Source organism: Corythoichthys intestinalis, chromosome 1 (assembly GCF_030265065.1).
Source record: "Corythoichthys intestinalis isolate RoL2023-P3 chromosome 1, ASM3026506v1, whole genome shotgun sequence".
In the NCBI taxonomy this organism is placed as follows: Eukaryota; Metazoa; Chordata; class Actinopteri; order Syngnathiformes; family Syngnathidae; genus Corythoichthys; species Corythoichthys intestinalis.
The window spans coordinates 13,589,314-13,610,011 of record NC_080395.1 but is presented as its reverse complement, the minus strand read 5'-3'; the positions used below and the strand labels follow the sequence as shown (position 1 = coordinate 13,610,011).

The following is a 20,698-nucleotide window of genomic DNA, read 5'->3' as shown; positions in this document are numbered from 1 at the left end:
CAATCTGAATCAGCGTCGTCACTATCAATAACTCAATTTTGAAAGGTCTGAATTTTGTCCCTAAACCTATACGTTGAAAGTTTGCGCTTTATCCAACTTTCTGTACTTTTCCTATCAGGGGACATAACAATGTTATGCTGTCCATGAGCTCTTAAGTACGAAAAAGGAAGAATATGAGAAGAACTACTGTACATTGACGCAAAGGGAAGGAACGGCCAGGGTTGGCCGCTGTTAACCCTCGACTCAAAGCAAGTTGTTCCATTTGACTTATAATATGCGATTACTATGTTGTTTTAAAAATTTCCTTTGTGTATTTTTTTAATTACGATAGAAACTGATAAACATATTTGTGTATTTTATTTTAAATGATAAAACCAATAAATTAATACAATGTTGATAAAAAACTAATGAATTCAAAATAAATACAAACAGAAATACACATTGGACATGTCCCAAGGTGACAAAGTTTTTTTTTTGTATAAAACAGAGAAGTACTTCAAAATAGAGGAAATAAAAAAAAGTTAGTAATGAGCAAAAAATATTTAATAGTATTAATAAAAAGGTCTAGTAATTCTATAATTGGAAAATATTACAATGCACGGGACTATTACAGACATCATCCCTGAAACCATTCAGATAAAGTTTGAAAATTCAACAACAAAGGGAAGGGCACAGTCAAAGAATTTCAAATTTTCAAATAATACATTTTATGTCAAAGCGCCTTTCAAGACACTCAATGACACTTTACAACCTTTTTTTTTTTTTTCCCTTTACAAAAGGTACAAATAGAAGAAACAAAAGAAAAATCTAAGTCGAAAGAAAGACGTCATAATACAAAACAGAACAGAGGCGCAAACAGGTTATGATCATTTCACCAGATATGTTTCGGTCTATGTTTGGAAACGAGGACCAGACTTGCACCGTGCAAGTGAAGGTTTTCTCCCTGGTGTGTTTTTGCGTAATCACTTAATCCTTACTTCCAGTTGACTCTTTTACCGCAAACCGAGCTGGGAAAAGGCTTTTCTCTAGTGTGTGTATAGAAGTGTGTTTTGTTAACTGATTCTTTAGAGAAAATCTTTTATCGCAAAGTGAGCAGGCAAAAGGTGTTTCTCCAGTGTGTGTGCGCAGGTGTTTTGTTAAATATTGCTTACAAGAAAATTTTCTCTCGCAAACCGAGCAGGGAAAAGGCTTCTCTCCAGTGTGCACGCGCCTGTGTATTGTTAACTCTGCTTTCCTACAAAATCTTTTAGAGCAAAATGAGCAGTTGAAACGCTTCTCTCCAGTGTGTCTTTTTGAGTGTGTCATTAACGTTGACTTCTGCCTAAATCTTTTATCGCAAAGTGAGCAAGCAAAAGGCCTCTCTCCAGTGTGTCTTCGAGAGTGTATTGTTAAGACTGCCTTCTGGCAAAATCTTTTATCGCAAAGCGAGCAGGCGAAAGGCCTCTCTCCAGTGTGTGTTCTTGTGTGTTTTTTTAAATCCCACTTGTCAATGAATATTTTTCCACAAACTGAGCAAAGAAAAGGCTCTTCTCGAGTGTGTATGCGCATGTGTCTTGTTAACGATTGCCTCATAATAAATCTTTTAGAGCAAAATGAGCAGGCGAAAGCCTTCTCCTGAGTGTGTGTTCGTGTGTGCACTTTTAAATGTCTCTTCTGGGTGAATGTTTTACCACAACATGTGCAGGCAAAAGGCTTTTCTCCAGTGTGTGTACTTGTATGTCTTGCTAAGTCTTGCTTGGCACGATATCTTTTATCGCAAAGAGAGCAGACGAAAGGCTTCTCTCCAGTGTGTGTTCGTATGTGTGTTTTTAAACTTCCATTCTGGGTGAATTTTTTACCACAAAATGTGCAGAGAAAAGGCTTTTCTCCAGTGTGTGTTCGCGTGTGTGTTGTTAATTTTAGCTTATGACTAAATCTTTTATCGCAGAACGAGCAGGCAAAAGGCTTCTCTCTTGTATGTGTTCTTGCATGCCTCGTTAAATCATTCTCAAAAGTAAATCTTTTGCCACAAATAGTACAGAGAAAAGGCTTTTCTCCAGTGTGTATTTGCAAGTGTGTGATTAAATTTTCCTTAGTAGCGAATCTTTTATCGCAGAGTGAGCAGGCAATAGGTTTTGCATCCGAGCATTCTTTCATGTCTCTTTTCAATGATGACTTGTTCAAGGATTTCCAAGCACTTTTGTCTAAGTCAACAGCCTCCTCATCGGTGTTAAAGTCAGAAGAGTGTGATGTTACGTCGTCGCTGTCCAAGAGTAACGCTAAGAGGCCGTCCGACTGCGATTGTCCCTCACCTTCTATTTTCAGGTCTTGAAATGAGCTGTCGCACGAAGATTTTGTCACTCCGCTCGCTTCACTTGGACTTTCATCTTCTTCGCTCTTCACACTGACAATAATTGGAAACTTGGTGATTTCATCTGGCTGTTCTTCTTCTTTAATGCTTGAGGTCCCTGGCTCCACCTCCTGTTTGATGTACGGCATCTCCGATTCCGGTTTGACGTGGGGGGGGCAGTCGTGCCTCTCAGGGTGAAGCTCTTCTTCAGTGACGTCTGCGGGATGAAAGTATGACATAATTATGGTAGTCGTCCTTTCTCAGCCGCCTTGCTTCCACCCGGTAAAAATTTCCAAACAGAAGATACACAAGCATCTTGAGCTCCAGATTTTTGCATTCTGCTCAAGTATTATCCATCGGCTTTCTATTCTGTCATTCTGTCAACATTTTTGCTAGTGCATTACGAGGAGCTAGTCAATTATGGTTATACTTTTGTCCATTGAAAATGGATGCAAACTCACACATTTCGTGTTCGTCTTCGCACAACCAGCAACAATACATCTCAACGGCATTTTCAGTTTACTCAGGACCCGTTTATTAGACAATTGAGAGAACACTCATACAGTGACAATAAAATACTTGTACCCAGTGTTGTTAAAAACGGCGTTAGAATATAACGGCTTTACTAAAGGCGTTATTTTTTCAGTAGTGAGTAATCTAATTAATTACTTTTCTCATCTTGTCAACGCCGTTACCGTTACTGAGGCGGGAAAGGTGTGCGTTACCATGCGTTACTACGTTGGTTGAATGACGCGAGAAAAGAGACACAGACTCACGGAGAGAGCCGAGTGGGAGTGGGGGAGCTGGAAGGGAGTTCTGACGCCGTTGCAAACGCGATGCTAGGTGGTGAACCTAAGTAACTTTTTATCTAAAATGCTCCTGAATCCGCAAAATCTTGACTTAAATCTATTTTTAAATGATGACACAGTTTAAAACTTACACATGTCGAAAGTGGACAGAAGGGAACTAATGCAATAACGGGAGCATTTATAACAACTTTTAAGGGTATGAAAACACTAAGGGGCTCTGAGATATCAATAGGACCGTTATGTGGCAAGATAACAAATATTAATAAAGTTAACAAAAAAATAAGTCGCATTCATGAGCAATTATCGAAGATAGATCGAAAATTACGAATATTTCCGAAAGTATTCCGGAAACAGCCGAATGGGGCGGAGACGTCATAACAAGGAAACAAAAGGTCGAGGCAGGTGCCATCGTTGTTTATCGACGAGAAGAGTTGCGTTCGTGTTTTATCAAAAAATCGCTAAAATGGTTCAAACCTGTTATGCTATGTGGTTTACAAATAGCCATTTGTCGCAATGTAGTACCCATGAGTTCCCGAACGCGAGAAAAAGAGCTGGACTACGCAGACAATGAGTAAAGTTCGTCCGCGCTAAGAGGGCTAATTTTGCAGACCCAGCCTCCGGCACGGTTTTGTGTTGTGCGCATTTTACACTTGAAAGCCATTCGAACTATGGACAAATGAAATCAGCTTTTGCTAAGAAATTGCTGATGAAAGCAGTCACCATACACGCACAGCCACCTCATCAAGAAAAGGGGATGACTGGCTCTGATGAGACCACCCCAGGCTAACCAAAGGAGCGGAGCAGCCAAGCTCGAAATGGCCAGAGTGAGCACTCTTTTATAATAAAAACATATCACGCATTGGATATAGGACTGGACACATGTATAAATTATCGCTCGTAAAATATATAGAACAAATCCTCTAATCCCGTTCATATTTGTGCCGGTTGGCAAAGCGAAAACCGATGATAGCACATTAAATGATAATTATTCAATACATTATTTTGCGGTCACGGTGTATCAGCTTCACAAAAAGAAATGCAAAACAAACCATTCAGTGTTGCTGTTGCCGCCGGTGTTTCATCAGTGTGATTGCTCCCCTCAATGATCCTTTCATTACGCTGCAATGGCTTTCGTTTGGCCTCAAATTGATAACCCAAAACACCAAAGAAAGGTTCATAACTCTCCTCGTCACCATTAGAAAAATGTTCGGTACGTCGGATTCGTTGCTGCAACTAAAAACAAAATTGTCCGCCATCGTCGCAGCCATTCAGTACTAAGCACTGAGCCGGTTGTTTCCCTATAGTGACGCCACGCACACAATATGCTAGATTTCCGGCATCTCGGGGGCGGGTCGTTTTAGCTTGACAATCGACCTAATTTCTATCATTTTCTTGGTGTTGCGATGTGTGTAATTACACGAAGTGGCATGATATGAATTCAAAAGGCATGCGTTGATGGATAAATGATGGAATATTAGCATTTCCCCAGGTGTTGTCATACCCTTTAACAGTTGATACACAACATTAAATGACTTCCACACATAGCAAAGGTTACTATCTAGTTATCGCAATATCTGCAATACCCCTGTGTCTAGTTAAGTTTAGGGTAAAGAATTGGGCTAGGGCCAGTTGTCCCCAAAACCCTTTAAACTTCACATTGTGTGACCTGTTTTTTGGGGGGGGTTTTTTAAACCATGAAAATTATCACCAGTTACTTTGCCAAGTAACTAATTGCTCTTACATTCAGGTAACTGAGTTACTAAGGCAATTACTTTTTGGGAGAAGCAATTTGTAACTGTAATTAATTACTTATTTAAAGTGAGATTAACAACACCGATAGTATGTACATTTGCAGAGAATGCTAGCAAACTGCAAAAATTTACTGCTCATTCTGGTCGTTACGTCAGAGTGCCACGTGTTAGTCCAACTTGTTTTGGAGATTTTAAGTGGGGAGGGCTAAGGTATTTAATATACATTTATAGATTTTTTAAATTTTACTTATTTTGATAACTTCGTATCAAAAAATGGTCTGCCGTCATTTGCTGTATTTTATCCCATTTTTAAGAGAAGTCTCAAATATAATTAAATCTATAAATAAAACTTTAATGAAAGCCAAGATAGCAACCCTCCTCAAAACAACGACAATTTTTTTTTTTTTAAATCAGAACAAGCATTACGCGAAAACAACGAAATGACCGTGTCATGGCGAGCGAGCTAAGCTAAACAAAACCAAGCTGAGTGAGCCTGGGAAGGCAAACGGCTTCCACGAAACTTTAAGTTGGGACATCTAAGTCCATGTAATGCTTACTTCAGTACTTACCCGATGAGGATGCTTTAAAGCAAAGAGTTTGGTTAGAAGAAGGGCACACGAAAAAAACTTGCAAGTCTAGCGTGGGTACAGAGATGGTGCACCAAGTGAACCGGAAGTAAAAACGTTCACGCGCTGGAATTTCAGTGTAATAGGTTGAAACGTTTAGAATCCAGTGGCGACCATCACTACTTAACTGGCTACAGAAATATTACTTACCCATAATGAACATATCCGAATCTGAGTCGTAATCATCAATAAATCAATTTTGAAGAATTTTGTCCGTTAATATATATGTTGACTTGATCAAAGTTACTGTTTCGCTGCACTTCTATCATCAGGGAACATAAACGTAATTTTAAAGCATTGAAACTTCTCAGGTTCACTTGGTTTAGCTTTTCGCGCTAGCCATGAGCCCTAATTATTCCAAAAGTACGAAAGAAGAAGAATACGAGAAGAATTGCTGTCCACCGAGTGAAGAGAAGAAGCATACGAGAATAACTACTGTACATCAAGGCGATTAGAAGGAAGAACCAAGCCGCTGTTGGCAAGCAGCCTTGACTCAAAGCCGGTTGTTTTTTTATCTTGACTTTCATGAATACAATCTATAATTGCTTTATATTAGGGCTGTCAAAATTATCGCGTTAACGGGCGGTAATTAATTTTTAAAATTAATCTCGTTAAAATATTTGACGCAATTAACGCACATGCCCCGCTCGAACAGACTAAAATGACAGTACAGTGTAATGTCCGCTTGTTACTTGTTTTTTAGTGTTTGGCGCCCTCTGCTGGCGTTTGGGTCCAACTGATTTTATGGGTTAGTACCATGAGTGAGCAAGGTGTAATTATTGACATCAACAATGGCGAGCTACTAGTTTATTTTTTGATTGAAAATTTTACAAATTTTAATAAAACGAAAACATTAAGAGGGGTTTTAATATAAAATTTCGATAACTTGTACTAACATTTATCTTTTAAGAACTACAAGTCTTTCTATCCATGGATCGCTTTAAGAGAATGTTAATAGTGTTAATGCCATCTTGTTGTTTATTGTTATAATAAACAAATACAGTACATATGTACCGTATGTTGAATGTATATATCCGTCTTGTGTCTTATCTTTCCATTCCAACAATAATTTACAGAAAAATATGGCATATTTTATAGATGGTTTGAAATGTGATTAATTACGATTAATTAATTTTTAAGCTGTACTTAACTTGATTAAAAAATTTTAATCGTTTGACAGCCCTAATATATATACAGTACATACATATAAATATGTGTGTGTGTGTGTGTGTGTGTGTGTGTGTGTGTATATATATATACATATAATGTATACATTTTTCATTTGTGGATTTTAAAAAATGATATAAATTAATACACTGTATGAATACAAGTGACATCCTAAAGTTGATTTTTATATAGAACAGAAAAGAGCTCTAAAATGGTTCACAACAGAGGAAGTAAAAAAAAAAAAGTAATGAACAGAAAATATTTAATAGTAATAAAAACAAGGTCAAGTAATTCTATAATGAATCAGATTGGAAATATTGCAATGCATGAGACTAATAAAGATGTCTTCCCTGAATTCATTCAAATAAGGTTTGAAAACTGTACTGTACAAACAACAAACAAACGGAAGGGCAGAATCAAAGTATTTCAAATTATAACACAGGCCTACAAGCAAAAACTTTGTGCATGAGTTTTTTTTAGTCATTTCTAGAGAATTAGAACGCGCGGATTTGGATTTCAAAGGTGGTATTGTTCTTTCAGATCTTCAGTATTACGTACAATAATACGCCACTTTCTAAGGGTTATGATAAAGGCAGAACGAAGACGTGTCAAAATGATCCAAATGTATTTTGCTACATTTTCGGAGGGTACATGCTGAAAGAACAGCGTCGAGGCATTACTAGTTTCATTAAAAGGTCGTACAAAGCTTATTTTGGCATGGAAATAGGGCATCAAGATAAGCCTTGGGCTCCGCACCAATCTTGGGTTTCGTGTACCGAGAGTTAGTGACTACGATGTTGACAGCTTTCAAAACTCAGGGAGTTTGAACAAGCATAAAGATTTACTTCTTGTTCAATCATTTTGACAGCGTCCCTGAAAATGTGGGAGCAGTTTCAGAAGAGCAAGCTGAAAGATTTGAAGATATGATCCCTTTCGGTGAATCTTTTACCATAACGTATGCAGACAAAAGGCTTTACCCTAGTGTGTGTACGCTTATGCCTTTCTAAATCAGTCTTGCAAGACAATCTTTTATCCCAATGTGAGCAGGGAAAATGTTTCCCAACCATGTGTTATTTGGTCTTTCTTTTCAATGATGACTTGTTGAAGGATTTCCAAGCATTTTGGTCAAAGTCAACATCCTCATCATTAGTGTTAAAGTCAGAAGAATGTGACGTTACGTCATCGCTGTCCGAGAGCAGAGCTAATAGGACGTCTGGTTGCAATCGTCCCTCATCTTCTGTTGTCCGGTGCTGAAATGAGCTGTCGCTCAAAGGTTTCACTGTTCCGCTCTCTTCGCTTGGACATTTATCTTCTTCACTCTTCACATTGATTGTCATTGTGCACTTGGTGATGTTCTCTTCCTGCTCTTTTTAAATGTATATGGTTTCTGGCTCCGCCTCCTGTTTGATGTACTGCATCCCAGACTTTTTAACATGGATTGTGCTTCTTAGGGTGAAGATCTTCTGCAGTGATGTCTGTGGGACACTGCATGGGGAAAAAAAATCTAATGATTTGCTAATGCCAAGCTCTTGCTATTATTTAGAACTCTGACTCTACATTAGATGAATAAATGCACTTTACGAGGTACACACATTTTTAATCAACTCTTTCCTTGCCATTGATGATGATAAAATGCTGTTTGATTGACTGCCATTGACTATAGAGGAGCAAGAGTGCAACATTTACAAAAATAGACGAATAAATTATTAAATGTATCATTAAAATGCTTCTAGACTATTATTTCAAAATGTTATTTCAATATCTATTTTAACATTTATTCAACTTATTTTGTTCCAATTCATATTTACTCATTTCAATTTTTATTTTTTTTCCACTTATTACAATTTTGAAATACTTATTTCAATATTTCCAATTTTTAATTCAACATTTACCTCCGTTTTTATTTGAACATTTATTTACTCCAATATGTCTTTCTTTCAACATTTCATTCTTGCACTCATTCTCCCTTTCTACTGAATTAAATTTCATCTGTCATCAGCCAATCAAACGTGCATTTGAGAAAAAGGTCCGTCACATTCAGCAAGTGAAAAGGGATAAATATAAGTCTGAACGTAATGAAAATAATTCACTTAATAATGGTAGCGTCAATTCTATCCTTACAACATATGAGAAGACAATCTAAATCACCTATATAACTGAACTTAATATAATGCAAATAAGGTGGCGTAAAAGTTGGTGGGGACAATTTGAGCATCCTGAAAAGTTGGTAGTGTTATGTCCCTACCGTCCCTATGCAAACCTGTGCCCTTGCTTCGGGTAGTCTAGGATACCTCAGAAGTAGAACAGTTCTTGAATAGCCCACAGATTTCTTTTCATTATTTTTTTAAATCAGGCAAAAAGATAATGTTACAATTGTAGAGAACAATTTTATTTTGAAATGAAAAATTAAACAGAAAAGACTTAAAGGGCATCAATTTTCCTGGATTTAAAAAAAAAATAAAATAAAAAAAATCACATCAAAACAGAATATACACTCAAGGTACATTTTTTGACCAATTGATACTAGAAAAACAATTTAAAATCAATCATTCACAATACATTCAAATTGATTAGCAACAATTAAATCAATACAATATGCCAAAAAACTTGGCAAAAAACAAAAAATAGAACAAAAAAAGACATTGGACAGAGGGACAGCTTTTATTTTTGCTGCAGGAAGTATCGGTGCCTTTGCTATGATGTTGCAATGAGCAACTTGGTATGCCACCTTATATGATGACAACAGTGCTCGCTGGTTTACTGACGTAACACTGACTAACGCCAGCAACACACTAGAAACGTGAACGTCGCGTCAACGATCCCGCCGCGATAACGCACCAGTGACGCTCAGCGTCAATTTCCATAGGACGCGTTTAACGAGCAGCGCGTCTGTGGAGCGGCTCGATCGGTTCACACGAGGATTGCAAGATCGCGCGAGAATAGCGGGTATTTAAAGCTAATAAAACAACAACATTTTGCCTTTCAGACCCCGCGTATTGGCCAGCTTTGTTTTTGAAAGAAAGACGAAAAAAGAAGTCATGTGCTAAAGCAAAAAGCAATCCCAATGACAAAGATTTAAACATGTACTTTACAAATTAAATGCCTCAACCATTTTTTTTCTTATGAACATTTTTCTAAGCTTTATTGATGTTTTTTCTCAAGTTAAAGTGCCACGCAAAAATTAATCAATTTAATTGTGTAGCAGGATTTGTGTATTATTTGTATTGATTACAGGTGTTTTAGCTCATTTCATTTTATTTATATAGTAAGTTACGATTGCATATTATTTTGAAAATCGACCGGATCCACCGTATTTTTACACGAATGACTTCCGGCCTGCCCGATCCTACCTAGTAGTATTGACGCAGGGGGGCCGCGTCTCGCGTCAAATAACAAACTCCGCTGTTCTTTTCGAGTGTGACGCGTTGAGCGCTTCTGGGACGCGTCCAACACACGGTCGCACTGTGACTGGTGTGCATTGGCTGATTGACCTTAACGGCCGCGTTTCACTGTGTTTATTGCGGCGGGATCGTTGACGCGACGTTGACGTTTCTAGTGTGTTACTGCCGAAAGCGGGACGACTGTTGGGAATATTCGGCATGTTTTCAAGAAAACAAAAAAATCCAGCAGCTTATCAATGTGATAGTGGTGTCACGTTTTTAAATTACATCTTAATTGATTTGGGTTCTTGCTGTCCACGGCAGACATTTTTAAGCACAGTAAACAGATTGGTCTCAGTCTCTCAAGGGAAACTGAATAAGAAAATTGAAATGCTTTTCCCACTGTAAATGCGTGGCAGAAATCCGAATATTTTGTCACACACTGCCATTCAAAGGTTATTTCCCAGTGTGCATTCTTGTGTGCCTTACTAATTGTCCCTTCTGAGTGAATCTTTTACCACAAAGAGAGCAGGAAAAGGGTCTCTCTCCAGTGTGCGTTTTAGTGTGACAGTTTAGTTCTACCTTCTGAAACATTATTTGATAGCAAACGAAGCAGGGAAAAGGCTTTTCTCCAGTGTGTGTACGTGTGTGTCTCGTCATCATTCTTCCGACAAAATTTTTTCTCACAAAATGAGCAAGTGAAAGGCTTACTTTTTTTTACCACAAAGAGAGCAGGGAAACCAGCGTGTGTTCTTGTGTAAATGTCTAAATTTGCCTTTGCGCAGTATCTTTTATCACAAAAGGAGCAGGAAAAGGCTTCTCTTCAGTGTGTGTGAGAGTGTGTTTGTTTAAATTTCCCTTCTGGGTGAATCGTTTACCACAAGATGTGCAGACAAAAGGCTTTTCTCCAGTGTGTGTACGCTGATGCATTTTTAAATTACATCTCAGAGAAAATCTTTTTTTGCAAAGTGTGCAGACAAAAGGCCTCTCTCCAGTGTGTATGCTTGTGTGTCTGTTTAATTCTCCCTTCGAATTGAATCTTTTACCACAACACGTGCAGACAAAAGGCTGCTCTCCAGTGTGTATGTTAGTGTGTTTCTTTAAATTTCCCTTATCAGCAAATTGTTTACCACAAATTGAGCAGATAAAAGGCTTTTCTCCAGTGTGTGCATACCTGTGTCTTTCTGAGTTACACTTCTGAGAAAATCTTTTATCGCAAAGTGTGCAGGCAAAAGGCTTCTCTCCAGTGTGTGTTCTTGTGTGAATGTTTAAAACTCCCTGCGTGATGTATCTTTTATCACAAAGTGAGCAGGCAAAAGGCTTCCCACCGATGTGTGTATGCATGTGTCTTTTCAAGTCATGTTTCCGTGAATATCTTCTATTGCAATGTGTGCAGTCAAACTGTTTCCCAGTCGCGCATTCTTGAGTTTCTCTTTTTAGTGAAGACTTGTTTCGGGATTTTGAAGTTTTTTGGTCAAAGTCATCATTAGTGTCAGTCTCAGAAGATTGTGACATTATGTCGTCACTGTTGGAGAGCAGAGCTAACAGGCTGTCCGGTTGCGATCGTCCCTCTCCTTTTGTTGTGAGGTGTGGAAATAAGCTCTCTTCACTTGGACCTTCATCTTTTTCAATCTTCACACTGACAGTCATTGGAAACTTTGGGATTCCATCTTCCTGTTCTTCTTCTTTAATGCTAGGGGTCTCTGGTTCCGCCTCCTGTTTGATGTACGGCATTTCCCATTCCTGTTTAACATGGAGGGGATCCTGCTTCTCAGGTTGAAGCTTTTTTACAATGATGTCTGCGGGACACTGGATGAAAGAAGAAGAAAAAAAAAATCACGATTTGCTCAAGTCGAGGTTTTGCTGTGATTTTCATGTAACATATTTTACACCAGGGGTTCCCAACCTTTTTTGCACCACGGACCAGTGTTATTTGGGTCTTTTTTTTCACGGACCGGTGTTCTGACAAATTTTGCAACCCATCAAAAATTGCATCGATGCGGTTCTGCGCATGCGCGTAACGTTAAACATAGCCGCAAAATGCGCAAATGCAGCGATTCCAAAGTAAACACTACAAACTTTCTTGAAAGAAAGGAATATTAACTTACGTTTGATCATGGAAGGACTTGTAGAAAAGTTCTCAGATTCATCCTGCCATGTAAGCTGCACACAACAGCTGCACACCGCGCCCACCATTAACGACTTCACCTTGTCGTTAAACATTAATTACGAAGCCCGCTTCACAAAGATACGATGTTGGAAATTGTAGCAAGGTTTTCAATGCTCTTGTCGCGATGTCAGGATATTCCAGATATGACTTTAATCCAGAACCTCGGTAGAGTTGTTGTCTCAAATGTACTTTTAATAAGGTCGCCGTCATTTGCGATCTCTCTGTTTATTCACAAACGGGTCACGAATCCACTCCTTCGCAGTTCGTGGGTCTTCGAGGTTGTAGGCTCGTCAGGTGCCCTTTTCGCCGTAAAAATATCCTTTTCGCCGTAAAAATATCTCCAAAGACGTCTGTTTTCCAGTTATCTTCGCTCGTGTGGGGGCTAATTATTTCCGGGAACAAATGTGCTGCGCCCGCGGCCTAGTAATACTATCGAGGACAAGCACACATAGATATATTATATACACAAAGAAGATGTACTGCTAGCAGTCCAAGCAATGGACTTCTATGACAACATTGTAATCTATCCCGTAGTTTTATATCTAGAGTAGACAGAGATATAGGTGTGTTAAGCAGGGGCATAGGGTTAATTCGGCCAGAATGCGGTCGTTATTAAATTATTATTTCTATGCGGCCCGGTAGCAAATGCGCCACAAACCGGTACCGGTCCGCGGCCCGGCAGATGGGGACCCCTGTTTTACACTAAGGCTTTGTTCATACTTGCAGCCAAAATTTGATTTTTAGTAGAGATAGACGCGTGGCCGCCAAGCGAGTGCTATACACGGCTTGGGCTCGGGCAGCCACGCACGCCGACGTTGGCCGGATGTCCACTGAGAATGAGGCGTTCATTCCCCTGCTACGTCCCTGGCAACGAGCAGTCACGTCCCGCCGGACCCAGGGCAGTGTCAGCGAGCGTCCGGCCGGACTGCCTGCCGGGGCTGCAGCAGGGGAACGACGAGCCGCAACATGCTCGCCGCCAGGGGCTGGTTGGTGAAGGCAATCACCACCGCCGCCGCCGTGTGTGAAATGAGTCGTGGTAGTTTGTGTAATTTTACGTGTTTGAAAGGCGAGGAAGAGAGTTGGAAGGGTAACTCGGTTCGGGTTAGCATGTAGCCTCAGGGTTCAATGACAGTTGGAGCATCAGCATAAATGACCAAAAAACAATGCCTTATAAAGTTTTTCCAATTATTTTTTAGTTTACCTAAGAATTGATGTTTGCAGTTTACTATACAAAGTGTACTGCTTCATAAATTAACCGTCATGAGTCCTGCCTGTGTGATCAATCAGTACTGTAAAAAAAAAAAACTTTCACACAGTCAAAATGACTCGAATGACTGGGTTAGGAGAACGATACATGAAAGAACTACATCCGGGATGGGTTCATAACCATTGCGTGTACTGAACCGGAAGTAGAAATGTTCAGGCGCTGAAACTTCAGTGTAATATGTTTAACCGTTTGGAATGAAGTAGGCGACCATCACCACTTCACTTTACTCCAAAAGCATTCATTGCACATGACAAACATATCCTAAACTGAGTCGTAAATATCAATAACTAAAGTATGAAGGGTCATAATTTTTAAACGAATTTGACCATTCCAGGCACACCTGTCGTTACAGTGCAAAGCTATGCTAAACTTCAACCTTCAACCGCCTTCAACCTCTTTATATTGCAAGTGACTATTTTTAATCATTCGTTAATTTACCTTTAACCCCGAAGTGCCTATTTTTGATTATTCAAAAAAACATAAATATAAGCAATTATTATTACTACTTTTTAAATTATTAGCCATTTTTGTATTTAAAAAATAAATTAAAAATAAAGTGATGAATCAATACAATGTTAACAAAGCAATTCATGGATTTAAAATTAATACAAAAACAAATACACTTTGGTTATGTCTGCGGAATGAAAATAGAACATACAGTGCCTTGCAAAAGTATTCGGCCCCGTTGGACCTTGCAACCTTTCGCCACATTTCAGGCTTCAAACATAAAGATATAAAATTTTAATTTTTTGTCAAGAATCAACAAGTGGGACACAATCGTGAAGTGGAACAAAATTTATTGGATAATTTCAACTTTTTTAACAAATAAAAAACTGAAAAGTGGGGCGTGCAATATTATTCGCCCCCTTGCGTCAATACTTTGTAGCGCCACCTTTTGCTCCAATTACAGTTGCAAGTCGCTTGGGGTATGTTTCTATCAGTTTTGCACATCGAGAGACTGACATTCTTGCCCATTCTTCCTTGCAAAACAGCTCGAGCTCAGTGAGGTTGGATGGAGAGTGTTTGTGAACAGCAGTCTTCAGCTCTTTCCACAGATTCTCGATTGGATTCAGGTCTGGACTTTGACTTGGCCATTCCAACACCTGGATACGTTTATTTTTGAACCCTTCCATTGTAGATTTGGCTTTATGTTTTGGATCATTGTCCTGTTGGAAGATAAATCTCCGTCCCAGTCTCAGGTCTTGTGCAGATACCAACAGGTTTTCTTCCAGAATATTCCTGTATTTGGCTGCATCCATCTTCCCGTCAATTTTAACCATCTTCCCTGTCCCTGCTGAAGAAAAGCAGGCCCAAACCATGATGCTGCCACCACCATGTTTGACAGTGGGGATGGTGTGTTCAGGGTGATGAGCTGTGTTGCTTTTACGCCAAACATATCGTTTTGCATTGTGGCCAAAAAGTTCAATTTTGGTTTCATCTGACCAGAGCACCTTCTTCCACATGTTTGGTGTGTCTCCCAGTTGGCTTGTGGCAAACTTTAAATGAGACTTTTTATGGATATCTTTTAGAAATGGCTTTCTTCTTCTTGCCACTCTTCCATAAAGGCCAGATTTGTGCAGTGTACGACTGATTGTTGTCCTATGGACACTCTCCCACCTCAGCTGTAGATCTCTGCAGTTCATCCAGAGTGATCATGGGCCTCTTGGCTGCATCTCTGATCAGTTTTCTCCTTGTTTGAGAAGAAAGTTTGGAAGGACGGCCGGGTCATGGTAGATTTGCAGTGGTCTGATGCTCCTTCCATTTCAATATGATGGCTTGCACAGTGCTCCTTGAGATGTTCAAAGCTTGGGAAGTCTTTTTGTATCCAAATCCGGCTTTAAACTTCTCCACAACAGTATCTCGGACCTGCCTGGTGTGTTCCTTGGTTTTCATAATGCTCTCTGCACTTTAAACAGAACCCTGAGACTATCACAGAGCAGGTGCATTCATACGGAGACTTGATTACACACAGGTGGATTCTATTTATCATCATCGGTCATTTAGGACAACATTGGATCATTCAGAGATCCTCACTGAACTTCTGGAGTGAGTTTGCTGCACTGAAAGTAAAGGGGCCGAATAATATTGCACGCCCCACTTTTCAGTTTTTTATTTGTTAAAAAAGTTTAAATTATCCAATAAATGTTGTTCCACTTCACGATTGTGTCCCACTTGTTGTTGATTCTTGACAAAAAAAATTAAATTTCATATCTTTATGTTTGAAGCCTGAAATCTGGCGAAAGGTTGCAAGATTCAAGGGGGCCGAATACTTTTGCAAGGCACTGTAATTATGGTAGTCTTCCTTTCTCAGCCACCTTGATTCCACCCGCTAAAAATTTCCAAACAGAAGATACACAACATACATTATGAACTCCATATTTTTGCACTCTGCTCGCGTGGAATCCATTGGCTTACTATTCTGTCATTCTGTCAACATGTTTGCTAATGCATCACTAGAAAGCTAGTCAATTATGGTTATATTTTTGTCCATTGAAAATGTGGGCTAACTCACCCCTTCCTTGTTTGTCTTCGCACCACCGGAAACAATGCACCTCAACAGCATTTTCTCCGCTTGCTAAAAAAAAAAAAAAAAAAAAAAAAACATTCATGGATCATACACCGTATTGGCCCGAATATAGGACGGTGTTTTTTGCATTGAAATAAGACTGAAAAGTGGGAGTCGTCTTATATTCGGGGTCTAGACATTATACCCATTCACAACGCTAGATGGCGCCAGATATCATTGAAGCGAATGCTGAACTTGAAGAGTAATGTTCTGTCATGACAGATCTCAGCTACTCTCGAGTTTAACCAGTTTGCATTATTTTATTGCAATGTTTTTCCTTATTCAAATTTGTTTCAAGAGTACAGTTACAGCTAGACATCACTTTGATGGTTAATGCAGTTATTGCCATTTTGTTGTTTTATCACAACAGATTGGTTTATTTACATTTCAAAAACCAGAAGCCATTCATTTACGAATGTGATTGCACTTTAGTTTACATACTTAAATTTTCAGATATTAAGATTTGAATGAGGCAAAATAACATTCTTTTTCTCTCAAATATAGTGTTATAATCATTTGTTTCAGATGTACTGTAATTATTTTCTGAATAAAAATTTGGTGTTCAAAGTATTTTTTCCAAACTTGAGTATTCTATTCGTCAACCTTTTCTTTTATCCCAGGCAATAGTAGGTGGTTTTATTTACCTGACATGTTTCGGCGAGCACTTCCGCCTTCGTCAGAGGGTCACTGATGTTGCTGTGACGCGTCTTTATCAGCTGATGGATGAAGGCGTGACTCACCTGTCAAGAATGACAGGCGAGTCACGCCCTCTGCTGCCCATTCACTCTTCCAAGACGCTGTTCCAGGTCGTAGAGAGCATGTATGCCCCCTCGTCCCTGTTAATGGTCCTTGGGCCCCGCTTGCGGATCTCAATGGCCTCCCTGAACCAGCGCTGATGTTTGTTTTCTTCGGTGCGGATGACTCTGGCCTTTTCCCAGTCCATGATGTGGTTTTCCCTTTTGCAGTGATCGTTGATGGCTGATTTGTGATGTTCTTGTTGTGATTGTTCTTTTATTGCCCTGGTTTGTCTCATTGTTGTCTCCTTTTCACATTCCTTCTTGTGTTGTTTTTCTTGTAATGAAGCTCCCCCAGTCTCCCCGATGTATGATTTATCACATGATTTTCATGGAATTTCATATTTGGGGGGGAGGGGGCAAACAAAACAAGAACAGAGAGATATTTTGACGTTGCTGTACGTGAGGGGAGTCACGGAATGTATACAAAGGGTCATGAAAAAATACAACATAAACACACCGGTTAAACCACACACAACACTCCACCAGATATTGGTCCACCCAAAGGACAAAATCCATCCAGAAAACAAATGCAATTCAATATATGAGATTCCATGCAAATCATGTGATAAATCATACATCGGGGAGACAGGGAGGAGCTTCATTACAAGAAAAACAGAACACAAGAAGGAATGTGAAAAGGAGACAACAATGAGACATACATGCTCTCTACGACCTGGAACAGCATCTTGGAAGAGTGAATGGGCAGCAGAGGGCATCATCCATCAGCTGATAAAGACGCGTCACACCAACATCAGTGACCCTCTGACGAAGGCGGAAGTGCTCGCCGAAACATGTCAGGTAAATAAAACCACCTACTATTGCCTGGGGTAAAAGAAAAGGTTTGACGAATTTATAAGTGTAGGCAAAATGAACTCTATACAACTACTGAGTATTATATATATATATATATATATATATAATATATTTATATATTACATATTTTAAACAAATTATGTCACAATGAAAAAAATGGTGTCTGTAAATAAGTCACGGATATCTACCTCATAACTATCGCTTAACTGAATTTTTTTCCTTACGGTCACATTTTCCCCAATATTTTAGATGATAAATAATCGATCCAAACCAAGAAAAATTGGGAGAAAAAAAAACAACGTTTAAAATGGTAAATATATGAAAATTAACATATCGGCCACTCCTTGATGTCTGCGATTTCTGCATCGAGACCCTTGTTATATTGCCATGTTTTACCCATAAAATCCCCCCAAAATCCGGTTGTAGCCATTCACTTTTGTGACTTGACACTCGGTGAGACATGCTACGTGGAGTTTTTGGATCGTAACAAGGTAAGTACGTGACAATATCTCGTTAAAATCGTGGCGTCTTTAATTATGCTCTCGCGTGCTCTCACGTTCAGTTGGGGTTTTGCTGTTTAAAGAAAAAAAAAAATTAAATGCCCCCCTGTTCAAAAAATTTTCTTCCCCCAGAAAATTGAGATTTTAAGCTTTCCAATGATGTATCACTCATGCATATAGGATAATTTTGAAAATTGGCTAAATTGGAGGTCTTAGAGCAGAACTGCAAGTTCCCTGAGTGTTTTCCGCCATACATCTTTTTTTACTTATTTTGATGACTTTGTGTCAAAAATATGGTCTGCCATCGTTTGTTGTATTATTTTATCGCATTTTTATGAGAAGTCTCGAATTAAATTTATAAATACAACTTGAATCGTAGCCAAGATGGAGGCTTTCCTCTTAAACAAAAACAAAATACAAATCGGAACTAGCATCACACTAAAACAACGAAATTAACGCGTCATGGCGAGCTAGCTAAGCTAAACAAAACCAAGCGAAGTGAGCATGGGAAGCCAAACGACTTCCACGAAGCTTTAAGTTGGGACATTGGAGTCCATGTAATGCCTACTTCAGTACTTACCCGATGAGGATGCTTTTAAAGGAAAACGTTTAAATAAAAGAATCGCACGTGAAATAAACCGCAAACCTGGCGTGGGTACACAGATGTTGCGTCAAGTGAACCGGATGTAAAAACTTTCAGACGCTGGAGTTTCAGTGTAAGGGTAAAGGCGTTTGGAATCAAGTGGTGCTCAGGGTCCGAATTTCCTGCGTCAACGTGTTCTAAGTCTAACATGTCAGTTATTAAATCTAGAGGAAGCTTTTACTTATACTAACTAATATATGTATCGGTTCAGTTGATACACAGTTCTATTGAAACCTTTGTTTTCAAAAACTAGAAAAACTTTTTTTTTTTTTTTTTTTTTTAAACTTCCAGTATAAATGTCTGGATTTTTCTAGCAAATTTAAAGCTCAATATTTGAACATAACTTTGATTATATACCATACACAATAAATACAAAATTGTTAATAAGCTCTTAACTATCCAGAAATGCAAAAAAATTAAAACATTTGCCAGTCAACATTGTCGAAATAAAGACATTAAATATAACAAAAAATGTCTTGGTCAGGGAATAACACAAATCAAAAGGGAGCCTTCCTTCAGATAAAAAAAAAAAAAAAAAAAAAAAAAAAAAAAAACGACTGCTTTTGTCCACAAGCACAGACAACAACAAAAATAAAAAATAAATAAATTAAAGCTCATTTGGGCTGCTTTAAGACCACATGAAGAAAATGAAAATTGGAGAGAAGGGGGTAAACCTTTGTTCACTACATTTCTCACAGTTTGATTAACGTCAACAGTAGAAAAAAACTCATCCACATAAGCAGCTTCTTACTCAAGTTTTGGAGGTTACCAAATTCCCACAGTTTAATGTTATGCTCTGATGCAGGTCGGACTTTCAGTAGCAAAATTATTGGTATGTTCCCCACCTGCACCTTTTTACATTACCGACAGTTGGTGCTGCTGGCCAGAAAAAATAATATCCCTCCTTTCTGAATGGGGCGGAGGAGGCGGCATGTTATTGACATGTTGTATTTCAGTCGGAGCTCTGAGTGAATGTGTGTGTGTGTCATCATCCAATCAAACGTGTATTTGAGGGAAAAAATGGACTGTCACATTCAGCAAGAGAAAAGGGATAAATTAAGTCTGAACATAATGAAAATAATTCACTTAATAATAGGGATGAAAGTGGTTAGAATTTCTTGCCGGAACTCCCTGGCGTGAAGGTCGCCACGAAGCCAGAAATTTTTATTTTTTTTGGGTGGATGGAATCAAAACTACTGAAATGCAAAGAAAACTGTTTCGGTCAGTTATTTCTATAACACATACAAAAAATGATTTTCATTCAAAATTGTATTTTTTTCAATGATTTGCAAAATAAAAGTTAACACAAACAGCTATAACCCCAACCTCCAGCTCCTAATTTTTATTTTCCCTCATTTCCTCACATACTAAATGCCAAATCTTAATTTTAACTACTTAAGAACATAGGATGTATAATAAAGTTGAAGATAATGCAAACATTTTTTGTTTTTTTTTAAATAAAGATATTAAGTAACATACATTCAGAAAAATAAGTACAAATGACATATTATGCAGAGTGAAATGGAATATATTTTAAAGATCGTGCAAACAGACTTTTTTAAATCATAAGGAAATGAATAAGTAGCCTAACATAAATCAATATAAGTCCAAAGTGCACATTGACAGCTAAGATCTTCTGAACCTCCACATATGAGCAAATAAAACTAAATATGATAAATGAACCACCTTAACTCTTTCCTTGCTCTTATAGATTTGATCCATTTTCTGTTGCATTTTTTTTTTTTTTTTTTTTTGCCGTTTCAGAAAACATGCACATTTGAACAAATCAGAGCTAACTATGTCTGGTGATCACGTCAGTATGTCAGCCAATTGAACAGATAAATGAGCCCAAGCGTTTTGCTTGCATTCGCACATTGACG

The 20,698-nt window shown here is 38.5% G+C and overlaps 1 protein-coding gene across 2 annotated transcripts; it reads right to left on the bottom strand.

The window, feature by feature from the left end:
• Window positions 1-460: 460 nt before the first annotated feature.
• LOC130917696 (gastrula zinc finger protein XlCGF26.1-like) lies at window positions 461-18,875 on the bottom strand. Of its 2 annotated transcripts, none has more exons than XM_057839345.1 (3): window positions 18,822-18,866; window positions 16,012-16,074; window positions 461-2,546 (listed from the first exon to the last, which is right to left on the bottom strand). In XM_057839345.1, exon 3 carries the CDS (start codon window positions 2,476-2,478, stop codon window positions 967-969), a length of 1,512 nt encoding a protein of 503 aa, XP_057695328.1. In that variant the 5' UTR covers window positions 2,479-2,546; window positions 16,012-16,074; window positions 18,822-18,866; the 3' UTR covers window positions 461-966. The 2 variants fall into 2 exon arrangements, with proteins under 2 accessions (XP_057695328.1, XP_057695333.1); XM_057839350.1 differs by lacking the exon at window positions 461-2,546 and adding an exon at window positions 9,115-11,871 and having other exon boundaries at window positions 18,756-18,875.
• Window positions 18,876-20,698: the final 1,823 nt, after the last annotated feature.

Coding starts and splice junctions, on each gene's coding strand:
- LOC130917696 (XM_057839345.1), bottom strand. CDS start 2,478: ATGCCGTACATCAAACAGGAGGTGGAGCCAGGGACCTCAAGCATTAAA.